Raw genomic sequence first — 13,481 nt, forward strand, 5'->3', positions numbered from 1 at the left:
AAAATGTTGAAACTGGATAGAACATATGACAGGCCAATTATAGTGGAGACAAAGAAGAGAGTTCTCTAACTGGTTTGCGTATACCAGAATTACGCGTCAAAAGATGAAATTACGACCCAGCAATTCGATCCCCTTTTACGACCGTCATAATATTGAGAAAATAATGAGCATAGTCAAAATCTATAATTGGTACATTTTGAATGGGAGTGGCAACAATTTTTTTTATCGGACTCAAAATTGAAACATTTAAAATTTGGACGGGGACGCAAATTAAAATAACGTTAGAAAAAAGAACCTTTCCAATTTGGGGATAGATTTCTCAGAGCAATTAGTATTAAACACTATAAACGCTTTCTTTTTAAAGTGCAAAGTTAAGATTCTGCTCTACAAGGGTCCATCCAGGAGTAAAGCATCATGAAAGCTAGAAAAGTGGCAAAGGAGTACACTTGGTGTCAAGGTGGGGCCGGGACTGAGAGGATCGTCTTGTCCTTAGGCTATAGCGCCTCTTGTCCTGTTGAAAAGAAGTGGCATGGGGTGATTTATACTTGGCATGAAACTAGGTACTCACAGGTACAGTCGGCTCTGCTGCCCCCTTCTGTCCATACGATAGCTTGAGGCTCAGCTGAGCTCTTCCATCCAGGCTGCCACGTCAAAGCCAGCTCCGGAATCATGAAGCGCTCGGCGACGGGACCACGTCGGAACATTAAAATGCTGCACAGCAGCGGGGTGGGCAAAGACGCCATCTTACGTGTGTCAAAAGTGTACAGTGCCCACCTAGTTTTAACATGCAAATGTGTCTTCGTTTGAAAGCGCCGTACAGTTGAACGTGGCGAACTTGCGCAGCGCTTTCACTGGTGTCAGCATAGAGTTGTAACTGTCTGAATTCTGGTTCAATTTAACTACTAAAAAAACAAGACGGAGGCAAGAGAGAAGGGGAGGGGGGAGGAGAAATGCGACACGGCGGGCAGGGGAGGGGGCGGAGCGGGGAGAGGGAACAGATGGAGGGAAGAGAGAGAAGGGGAGGGGGGGGGAGGAGAAATGCGACACGGCGGGCAGGGGAGGGGGCGGAGCGGGGAGAGGGAACAGACGGAGGGAAGGCAGATAAGGGGAGGGGGGGAGGAGAAATGCGGCACGGCGGGCAGGGGAGGGGGCGGAGCGGGGGCCTGGAGTGCGGCTGAGGGAACTGATGTGCACGCGCTTTTAAGCTCAATGCGCATGCGCATTGAGCTTAAAAGTCACGAGCACTGCAAGGAATCGCCACGATTCCTTGCAAGTCAGTTAAAGAGTGGTTAAGCCCCCATAGTCTCGCAAGCTCGATGCGCATGGACAGGCGAGACCTAAAAAAACCAAATGGAGCCCAAATATCAGCCAGATGTAGCCCAACTATAGCCCAATGACAGAATGTCCCAGAGTGTTCTAAAGAACAACTAGAGCGCTAACAGTCTTACTTATGACAAAAGTATGGCACACCTGAAGTCATCTTGATTGGAATAAAGTGTTAACACTTAAAACATTTAATTTGCAAAGGAACAAAACGAGGGGGTTCATTTTGCCATAGAAATTATGATTAGTGCTGAAGAAAGAAAAATTAGGGCACATTTTGAGTGACTTCTCAAATCCTCTTATATTTCATTAAAAGAATTCTGATATGCAGTCTCCCAAGATGGCCACCAGAGACAAAAGAGCCCAAATGTAGCCCAAATATCAGCCAGATGTAGCCCAACTATCGCCCAATGACAGAATGGCCCAGGGTGTTCTAAAGAACAACTAGAACGCTAACAGTCTTACTTATGACAAAAGTATGGCACACCTGAAGTCATCTTGATTGGAATAAAGTGGTAACACTTAATACATTTAATTTGAAAAGGAACAAAATGAGGGGTTTCATTTTGGCATAGAAATTTTATATTATATATATATATTTTCACTGAAAAAACATAGTTAGCTATAGTTAGGAATTAGCATTTAAAAAACCTATTAAATTCACTGAAAAAACCATAGGTTTCACACCAGTTATAGTTAGGTGGAAATTTTACTCGCATAAAACCATTGAAATTCCCACGTTATAGTTAGTTAGACTCACTATAACTTGCGCGTGCAATGCACTGCTGATGACGTCACATATTACATCACTCATGACATGGTCAGTGACATCACTCATGACATCTCAAATGACATCACTGATGACATCATCCAGTGAATGTGTATCTTTCTGAAAAATAAATATTTTTTATATATGTATATCTAAAGGTTGATGGAAGAATAAATGGGTAAATAAATGTCTAAATGGATGTTATTTTGTGTAAAATTGATTGGTTAACTGACTTATTAAATGTATCTTAGTGAATACATATATTAGCGAGTAATGTTTAAATATTTAAATATCTGTATCTGTGTCTCACTTTGTGTATAAGTGGATGCATGGGTTGGTGAGTAGCTACATGAGTGTGTATATGGGTTATTAGTTGTTTTTTTGAGTATCAGTGTCTGTATGGTTCGGTGGGGGATATTACTTAGAGCACAGATGCATGAATGAGTGACTCACTATTTGTATTTATTTTGAAGACAGCATGTGTGCAAGACTGTATGGGTGGATGATTGTGTGTATGGGTGGGTTAGTGAGTATGTGTTTTTATAATGGATTGTTTAAGAGAGTAAATATGTTTCCGTTTCTGTAGAAGTATGTGTAGTGGTGTGTGTATATAGCAGTATAATCAAGTAAATGGTTTTTTGATAGTTTATTTGCATGTGTGAATTTGTGTGTGAGTAACTATATGGATGAGTATTAGTGTGTAACAGGATGTATAGGTGTATGAGTACATATGATGAGTAAGTACATGCATGAGTGACTATATAGATCTGTTGGTGAATGAGTGGATGTGTATGTAGATGTTGGAATTACCATGTCATGAGTGATGTAATATGTGACGTCATCAGCAGTGCATTGCAGGCGCGCAATTTATAGTGAGTCCAACTAATATAACGTGGAATTTCAATGGTTTTATGTCAGTAAAATTTCCAGCTAACTATAACTGGTGTAAAACCTATGGTTTTTTCAGTGAATTTAATAGGTTTTTTAAATGCTAATTCCTAACTATAACTGGTGTGAAACCTATGGTTTTTTCAGTGAATTTCATAGGTTTTTTAAATGCTAATTCCTAACTATATATAGGGCCTCAAACCTATGTATTTTTTTGTGTATTTCGAAGGTTATTTAATAGCAAATGTCTATAGCTAAGAAAGGTAATTTTTAAAAAAATAAATCCTATATTGTATATTAATATAATACTTTTTTTTAACCCCTTCGCTGCTGCGGCGGCTATTCCGCCGCAGCGCTAAGGGGGCGGGACGGCCGCGCGGCGGTCGTATGCTGGTGACCGAACCGCTCCGTCACCAGCGTCGGTTGCGCTGTGCTTATGACGAAGCGGTTCCGTTATGGCCCGCCCCGCTCAATAGAACGTTCAGCGCAGGCGCGGAATTCGCGCCGCGCATGAGCGGCGAGCGGGCCATGACGGAACCGCTCCGTCATCAGCACAGCGCACCCGCAGCTGATGACGGAGTGGTTCGTCATCAGCGTGCAAGGGGTTAAAGTATATTCATATATTTTTTTATTTTTCTTTTTCACCCTGGAGCGCTCCCGGTGCACTTACCGATGCGCTCACCGGTGAGCGCAATGTTACGGCGTGCCCCGGGGAGCGTCCCGTTAGCGCTATTGGCGCAAACGAAAACAACATCGTGACGTCTGCGTAGCCGCGTGATGCGTCATAAGACACACGGCGTAACCGCACCCGGAAGCACCCGAGCGCATACGATCGCGCAACATAAGCGCCGCCGAGCGCGCCCCGGGGCGCGTAGCGTAAGCCCATCGGGTCATGTGATCTGAAAATAACACTTTTTCATTGGTTCAGATCAGTTTTGGTTTCCAAATGATGAAAGCCCGGATCATGTGACTTGAAAATACCACTTTTCATTGGTTCAGAACAGTTTTGTTTTCCAAATGATCAAAGCCCCCACCTTTTTTCCGCATTCTCACTTTGTTATTGGAGTGAGAAAGACCTGCTTTTTCCTTACAGAGATGGCTACAGTCATATCAGCAGCTGGAGCATCTGCCCCACCACCACCACCATCAAAAAGACCACCAGAAGATCACATTGGTGGTCAAGAAGAAGAGCAGGAGGATGATGAAGAGGAGCAACAGACAAGGGAGTACCTGCCTGAAGATAATCCTCCATACAAACCAAAAGAGCACTTCATATGGGAGTTTTTCAAAATCACAAGGGGATTCAAAAAAGTCAACGCTGCGAAGGTGACTTGTCTGATCTGTCGTGCTGAGCTGTCCAGGGGGAACCCTAACAAAAAATATTCCTTTGGGAATCATACTATGATTCGGCACATGATGCGTTTGCACCCTAACAACTATTCTTCAGCAGAGCTAAGGGACCTCTGCAGTAAGCTACCCCAATCAACATCCAGAGCCTCAACATCCAAAGAACCCACTCTATCGGGTCCAGAGGCAAGGGAGACAGTCCCAAAAATACAAACAAAGTTAAAGGATTACAAAATTGTTTGTATATATTGCAACAAAACAATTAGTTACGGTCAGCAAAGCATCACACTAATTAATGTTGCTATTGATAACCACAAATGCCCGAGGAAACCATAATTTTTCCTGATTTTTTTTGTGCTCCAGTTGAGCCATTTTCAATTCCCTGTTTTTTGTTTCCCCAAAGAAAATACAAAAAAATATAAAACTGTTCAGAAAAGCTAAAAAAAGTAAAAAATGTAAAAAAAAAACAATAAAAAAATATAAAACAACAAAAAGAAGAAAGAAAAACAGTTTTTAGAACTACCTCAAATTTATAAAAAAAAGGCTACATTTTTAAAAAAAGTTGTCATTCTTTTTCCCCATGGTACGCTCCCCGGTACGCTCCCCGGTGCGCGTACCGGGCGCTCCCCCCCCAAAAAAGAAAATTTGCCCCGCGGGGCCCTTTTATAGCCCTCACATCAAACCTAGGGGGTCAGGGGGTTCTACTCTGCCCCCTTATGGTCTTTTCCCCCTTTGTTTTTGCCACCTCTTGTGTCTCGATCCTACCAAGACACAAGATGGCGGCCGCTCCGGACTGTTTGGAATGTTTACAAACACCCGAGAGCCAATCTCGCGTAGTGCGCCCGGTGCGCGTACCGGGGCGCGCTTATAGATATATATATATATATTTTTGAACCTAAATTACTCAAAATTCACCGGAGCACATATCTTGAGACATAGCAAAGGCACATCGGGCTACCAGTCCCTACAATTTTGCCAAGTTTGGTGGAAATCCATTCAGCCGTTCGGGCTAAAAGTGAGGTCGACCGCCCTATGGAAATTAACATGGGGAAAACACGTTTTGGGACCCCCCCCCCCCTTTATCTCGGCCCCTGCTTGACGAATCCCCCCCAAACTTTCAGGGAAGGACCGGGGCGCCGCGAGGCAAATTTGAGAAAATTTTCAGGCAGATTCCTCAACCAGCGCCAAAGTTATACACAATAGAATGTTGAGATTTTGCATTGAAAATAATCCTAACTATAACTACCTACTGGCGACCGCCAGTAGGTAATATATATATATATATATATATATATATATATATATATATATATATATATCGGCTGGCTGTGTGGGCGCCCCGTTACTGCATGCGAGCCAAGCGAAAGCAGGGGCTGTGTGCGCGTGTATATGTAAGCGCATCTGAGAAGCGCGTCCACAGACCCAAATCGGCATGCGCCCCAGTCTGTACCACTTGGGAGGCAACACAGCAACAATAAGTCTCGCTGGCGACAGAGCTTCGCGCTGCAACGCCAGGCGAGACCTAAAAAAGGCACCATTGAAAAAGTCAACAAATTTTGCCAAGTATTAATTCCTCGCAAAAGGGAATGCTGTTGTATTTCTAAATAGGCAACTACTAAACATCAGGGACGTGAGTAAATCAAACAATTCAGAAGGATAAAGTCAGGCACAAAAATTAGACTTCGAAAATACTGTCATTGTAGGTCCTAGGGAGCATGTCGCAGGCATGAACTGGATAACAATAAGCCTTCAAGTAAAGGGCATACCAGCTTATTTCTTGCTGATGTTGCTCAAGACGTACATAAATGAAAAAAAGGAAAAAGGAGAAAGTGAAATAAAACAGACTTACTCTATCAATAAAGGGAAATACACCAAGAACTCTGGGACATCAACCACTCCCTCCAAGTGGAAGTCGTATTTGCAGCCATACAAAGGGTAGTCCCCCTTTTTTTGAAACTTGACCCTGTACACCTCATTCCCAAAGGAGTCTCCTTCAGATGCTTCTAGACGCTTTCTGCACAGAAGATAATAAAACAGCAGTTAGCTAAATAACATACAGCAACTCAATGAAAGGTTTATAGAAACACCTACCTGTACGGAGCACAATACTTTTCACAATTTCTACTGCAAAATCAAGTGGCGGAGCTATAATCTTTTATAATATATTAGATTAACTGTAGATATTACATGAGCTACGATTCTGTAGTAAAATAGAATACAATCAAGGAACACAAGCGTACCTCACACTAAAATATCCTCATTTGCAGAAAAGATGTAAAAGAGGAGGTCGAAGACACAGAAAGAAACAACATAGGTGCAGTTAAGTGTAACTCTTCATATTCAAGTATTAGCCAAACATCAGAAATGTGTGTTCTACGACTTGTTCAAATAGTAATCAGAACATATTTTCAAATTAATATTGGTTCACAATATAAGAATTTAGCAATTCCCTTAGCAGACCAAAGTTTAGAGATCAACCACTAATGCAATTCAGTTATCTTACAAGAACAAAATAGTGAAAGCGTATGCTTTATACACTATTACCTGTTCTCCTACTCCTCATCTTCTAAGCTCCTTCGACTGTGCTTGCTTAACTTCTTCAAACCACTTTCTGCTGTCCTGCACCCCCTCTGGCTCACTCCTTTGTAGCTTACAACCAACTCTACTGATTCATTTCCAAAAAGTAATATGCCACTCATTAATACATCACTCTTCTACTTGACAATCACTTCACTTGAGACATCCCAAGTCTCCAAATCAGGACTTTTCCACCCAAAGGCAGTACTGTCTTCTCTAGACATAAATCTGATATACCTATTTCTTCCTCAGTCTCTAAAAAGTACATTTGCAAACATTCTACTTGATTTCATTTGGGAACCTCTTAACTTGGGCTAGCAAACCTGCACATCTCCTTTTTTCAAAGGCTTACCATATTATACCCTGACTAGCCAAAGAACAGACAGTCAGTTTCCCTTTAATTGGCCAAACATTTTACAACCTACAATTGCAAAGATGATATTTGCAAAACGTGGTTTCTCTTGTATAACAGATTGTTCATCATTTCTCAAATCATTTGTGTTGTTGGTGCTGGTGGTAAGACAAATGTATACAAGTGTACATGTGCTGCTCCGTAAAATGACAAATGAAAATAAAAAATACTTTGAATACACAGCTGCTACTTCTGTAAAGATCAAACCACTAAAGGCAACATGAGTTACCGCAAATAACTCTCCTCTTTTAAATAATATAACTAACTAGCTTACCCGTCGCGCGTTGCTGCGATCTCAGAAGAAAAGACATTTAAGGAAACTTGTTACGATAACATTCAGTTTACATTGTGTCATTTTTATTGAAACGTATTCATTTTAATATGGAAAACATTTTGAAGTGTTGGTTTAATTCTGTTTATTTATTAGAGTGCTTGTGGATACACAGTATTTTTTGTTTTTTCATCTGGTGCGTACAGGAATAAATCAGAAGGTTTTCAGACGGGTGAGCTGGCCACATACAGTTGTCCATGTGAGAAGCACGGATTCTCCAAATCTAGTCCACACACTTGCAGCGATTGTCCTTGTGCTTTGTTGATAGTCATTGCAAAAGCGAGTCGCACCGGAAACTGTAAACGTTCAGTATTGGAAAGATTATGAGGGCCCTGGGGGCCAATATTTAACAAATTTTTCTTTTTTCTTTTGCCAGAAACTTTCGCGGGAGTGTACTCAACAACTTCCCAAAGTTTCATGCAGATCGGATGAATGGTGTAGTAATGCATAAAGGACAGACATACATACATTCATATATATATATATATATATATATATATATATATATATATATATATATATATATATATATATATATATATATATATATATATATATATATATATATATAAGATTAATGGTGATCTCAATGCCACGGACACACACAGAAGGCTGTCCTCTCTATAAATGGGCTATGATAGACTCTTTTCCTCCTTTACTCATTGAAAGTTAGTTCCCACTTCACCTTCTTCATCTACCCAACACCCCCTCAGAGGTAGCCCCCCAAACTTTACAAAAGTGGACATATTGATAAACAAGAGTGCAATTCTTCACCACCTCTATATTTCACATATTTGTGGTACAGTGCTATAAAGGCAAGACTGCAGGAATAAAATATAATTGATCCTGGTAGAATTTCTATGCAGGTGAATAAAGAGTTTGTGAGTTGCAAAAGTTACATTTTATTTTAGTGAAGCTTGATTTGCAAAGAAAAGGATTGCAGATCACCTTGCTAGTAAACAAGGCAAGGACAGACTTGAAAAAAGGTGCAGAGGTGACATTGTTTCATATTGTCATTCACTGTTCAGAAAAGCAACATGAGCATACAATCTGCCAGCACAGTTGCTTCCATTACAGAAGAGTAATCCAATCCAATCCTTCCATCGGATTCAGGAGTAGGTGGTGAGGTGAATTTTATTTTCTATGAAGGGGATATAACCTAATCATAATATTTAAGAGTGAGAACCCGTTAATCACTTGTAAAGACTAGGCACACATGCAGGATGTTCACTACTGTAGACACTTTTGACAGAGATTGACGGCGGCATGATCATGGCAAGGTCTGATTCTACATACTTTCCTTGTAGCCTCATACTGATCTACTGGATTTAGGCTATCTGGACTATTTCTATGTTGTGCTTTTCCTCAACTATGGTGAAGTGCTACTGTTTATTTATTTTACAGGGGCGGAGAAGAGGGTGGGAGCAACTTATCAGAGTACACCCTAATCACCAAAGCAAATGTGGATTCAGCCATTCGCCCAAAATCAATATGCACTTGCTATGCTTAGCACCCAAAGTACCACATGCCACCATAGGAACTTCATTCCTTTATTATGGAGTCAGAATTATGGGGCTCATGGAGGCTTGCTTCCCTCACTCTTCCAGAGTTCCAATTGCCCAACAACCCCTGGTACCTCCTCTAGTTAATGGGAAAACAATTTTAGGGAGATACATGGACTACAATAATTGACAAAGAAGAAGAATAACAGAAAACAAGGAAAAAATAACCAGCAACCACGATGAACATACGCTATTTAAGGAGTTAGACATGGCTCCAACTACAAGCTCAATGGGCAGTCACTTTTGTGCCTATAACTATTACCTACTCTCTGAACCCATGAGCTTGCGTCTGGATCGAGGTTGTTTTAACTCCTGAATATTTTGGCTCTAGTAAAGGTTTCTTGTATGGCCCAGCGACATGGCCCCATTGTTCTCTTTCATGTTGGCTGCCATCAGTGTGATTTGAATCTACTCAGAGGGTTGGCATTTCTGGAGCCACTTCTTCTCTGTGCTTGGGAGAGAAGCACTATATCCATGTCTCCTCTAAACAAGGGATGAGCAGTCTCGGTTTATGGTCTAACTCTGGCAAGCAGGTGCAGAAAGCCAGTGCGCCAGTAAGCTCTGCTCTCCTGAATCAAACCACTGACAGGCTCCACTATCTCCAGTCCCAACACCAACACTTGGATAGAGATGCCTCCCCCTGATTTGATGATCTTTCCCGCACATCAACCTGGATGGCTTCAGCATTTCTCCCCTCTTGCAGTAGTAATGTACATCTCTGGGGGAGTTTTCAGATAGGTTTTTGAGAGCAATACACGCTTCCAGCATGCATCAACTATGGTCAAACCGATGTGGGGCGACCAGAGGAAGTAACAGCACATGCTGAAAGCATCTCACCATAAACGCTATCAAGCACTCAAGAACCAAGAGAAGCGAGAGCCTGCTCTCCTGTAGTCTTTTACAGTTTTGGAAACACTAATCAGCAGGTTGCTTCACCAGGGTTTTAGAAAATTATGGCTAATATATCCTTCTCTGAGAGCTCTTTAGGCAATGTATCAACTAGATGTGGCTCTTTCCTTAGGTTCTGAAACCAACATGTTGCCAAATTAAATTTCTGAACTCGGTTTTCCTCTAGTTTATATCGTGAAGCTTTAAAAACAAAAACGGTTAGCAGCCAGTGGTTCACCACCCGTGAGACCTCTGAGGAAGACAGACTATGGCCACCCCATTGTCTGCTAGAGTACATGGGAAGTATAGCATTGCAGGGAGTAACCACAACCTGAGAGCCACGGAGGTAATGGCAACAAAAGGCAAGAGTGCATGAGAAACCTTGAATAGGTAAATAGATTGCAATACAAAGGACGCACCTGGGAATGAGAAGATCTGGGGTGCTCTTGCAATGTTTCCTCAATTACCTACTGCACTCAACTCTTAGAGGAGTGTGAAACTATATGAGAGAATATCAAGTATTTCAAGGAGCGATCATGACAAGGAATATGCTACTTACCAGTATGCATCTGTTCTTGGCATAGAGGGCTGCAGAGTGGCACATTATGAATAGATCGCCATCTGGTGTTGGGCTCGGATGATTGCACTTGTTTTTATCTTGGAGAAGTCTTTTGTCCTCACAAAACTGGTGACTCCTCCTTTGGGTGCGAGTGCGCATAGGCATCGGCTCCATCCTTAGATTGTTTTGCCATAGTAGGGTTAGATGGAGTAGTATGATAGAATACAGATAGAAATGACCATGTAAGTGTATCTAAATAAGATAGTGTTGGAACAGACACAGGTTTCCGGGGAGGCTGGGAGGGCATGTACCACTCTGCAGCCCTCTATGCCAAGAACAGATGCATACTGGTAAGTAGCATATTCCGTTCGAGGCATATGGTACATTATGAATAGACTATACAGCAGTTATCTCCCTAGCGGTGGTCACCAGTTTCTGTTGCAACAGTCTGAAATAAAGTCTTTAGTACAGCTTGTCCCACTCTAGCCTGTTGTGTTGCCTGCACTTCTACACAGTAGTGCTTTGTGAAGGTATGCGGTGTAACCCAGGTAGCTGCTTTGCATATGTCATCTAGGGGAATGTTTCCTAAGAATGCCATAGATGCTCCTAATTTACGTGTAGAGTGAGCTCTAGGAGGAACAGTTAATTTCCTCTTTGCTTTTAAGTAGCATATTTGTATACATTTTACAATCCACCTGGCAATGCCTGCTTTAGAGATAGGATTGCCCTTATGTGTAGGAGAAAACGCTACAAATAGTTGTTTTGTCTATCTGAAAGTTTGTGTTCTTTCTATGTAGTACAATATCGCCCTTCTGACATCTAATGTATGTAGGGCCCTTTCTGCTACCGTCTGTGGTTTTGGAAAGAAGACTGGTAGTTCCACTGGCTGATTGATGTGGAATGCTGAAATTACTTTAGGCAAGAATTTTGGGTTTGTTCTAAGAACCACTTTATTTTGGTGTAACTGCAGAAATGGTTCTTGTATTGTAAATGCTTGCAATTCACTTACTCTTCTGAGTGAAGTAATAGCTATAAGAAAAGCCACCTTCCATGTGAGGAATTGTATTTCACACCTATGCATAGGTTCGAAAGGTGGTCCCATTAGTCTGGTAAGTACTATGTTGAGATTCCAGACTGGGGCAGGCGGTAGTCTTAGTGGAATTACTCTTTTGAGGCCTTCCATAAAAGCTTTTATTGCTGGTACGTTAAACAGGGAAAGATGTTGTCTGTTTTGTAGGTACGCCGCTATAGCTGCAAGATGTACTCTAATAGAGGTGTAGGCAAGGTTACATTGCTGCAAGTGTAGTAGATAGCAAATAATCTGTTTAGTGGATGCGTCCAGAGGGTTGACGTTACTGTTACAGTATACAGCAAACCTTTTCCACTTTGCTGCATAGCATGCTCTGGTGGTAGGACGGCTTGCTTAATGATTTCCATACAGTTTGGAGGTAAATCTAAGTATCCAAATTCTATGACCTCAGGCGCCAGATCGCTAGGTTCAATTGTTTGGGATCTGGGTGCATTATTTCTCCATGGTTCTGTGTAAGGTGCATGGGTAATAATCTCAGCTTTTGATGTGGCACCTGTGAGAGTTGTAGTAGCGTGGTGAACCACTGCTGTCTTGCCCACGTGGGTGCTACTAGTATCATTGTCATTGAATGCTGTTGCAGTTTCGGAACCACTAATGGAATTAGTGGGAGAGGGGGAAAAGCGTAAGCAAATTTGTTGGACCAATTAATCCATAGCGCATTGCCCTGGGACAGGTGGTGTGGGTACCTGGATGCGAAGTTTTGGCATTTTGCGTTCTGATGAGTGGCAAAGAGATCTATCTCTGGTTGTCCCCATCTTTGGAAGAATGGTTGCAGTATTTGGTTGTGCAGTTCCCATTCGTGTATTTGTTCTGACTCTCTGCTTAGGATGTCTGCTATCTGATTTTGAACTCCTGGTAGGTGTTCGGCTAACAGATAGATCTTTTGAGGAATGGCCCATCTCCAAATGTCCTGTGCTAGTCTGGATAGTTGGAGAGAGTGCGTCCCCCTGTTTTTGAATATAATACATTGCAGTCATGTTGTCTGTTCTGATCAGGACTGCTTTGTTGAGGACTTGCATTTGGAAAGCTTTTAATGCTAGAAACACTGCTAGTAGTTCCAGATAATTGATGTGCAGTCTTTTTTGCTGTACACTCCATTTTCCCTGTACTGTATATTTCCCCATATGCGCTCCCCATCCGGTGAGCGATGCATCCGCTGTTAGTATCACTTGTGGAATCGGTTCTAGGAACGAACGTCCCTTGGAAATGTTTGTTGTGTTCCACCACTTCAGAGAGCGATGTGTGCGGTCGTCTACCAACACCAGATCTGTAATCTGACCTTGAGCCTGATTCCACTGTGTCGCTAGACACTCTTGCAGTGGACGCATTTGTAGTCTGGCATATGGTATAAGCAGTATGCAGGAGGACATCATCCCTAGCAGCTGCATGAACACTCGAGCTGTTAGTGAGTGTTGTGGTTGAAATTTTTGATTCAACGTGACCATTGTTTGGATCCTGATTGGATTGGGGTATACTTTGGCTTTTTCTGTGTCTATAGTAGCCCCTAGGTATTGTTGAATCTTGTTTAATTGTAGGTGGGATTTTGTGTAATTCACCGTAAACCCAGCAATTGAATGGTCTTTTGTGTGTTTTGAAGACATTCTTCCTGTGACTTGGCTTTTATTAGCCAATTGTCCAAGTAAAGGAAGACATGTATTACTTGTCTTCTTAGGTGTGCTGCAACTACTGCTAGGCATTTTGTGAACACCCTTGGTGCTGTTGTGACCCCAAACGG

The 13,481-nt window shown here is 41.9% G+C and overlaps 1 protein-coding gene across 2 annotated transcripts in view; it reads right to left on the reverse strand.

Annotated features, from left to right (window-relative positions):
- RNMT (RNA guanine-7 methyltransferase) overlaps positions 1-13,481 on the reverse strand; it is a 152,161-nt gene that overhangs the window by 82,859 nt on the left and 55,821 nt on the right. For both annotated transcript variants that reach the window (XM_086965559.1, XM_086965558.1), the window contains one exon: positions 6,177-6,341. In XM_086965559.1, the coding sequence (XP_086821685.1) occupies positions 6,177-6,341 (165 nt within the window). The remainder of the gene's footprint in view (positions 1-6,176; positions 6,342-13,481) is intronic.

Source organism: Lissotriton vulgaris, chromosome 4_1 (genome assembly GCF_964263255.1).
Source record: "Lissotriton vulgaris chromosome 4_1, aLisVul1.2, whole genome shotgun sequence".
In the NCBI taxonomy this organism is placed as follows: Eukaryota; Metazoa; Chordata; class Amphibia; order Caudata; family Salamandridae; genus Lissotriton; species Lissotriton vulgaris.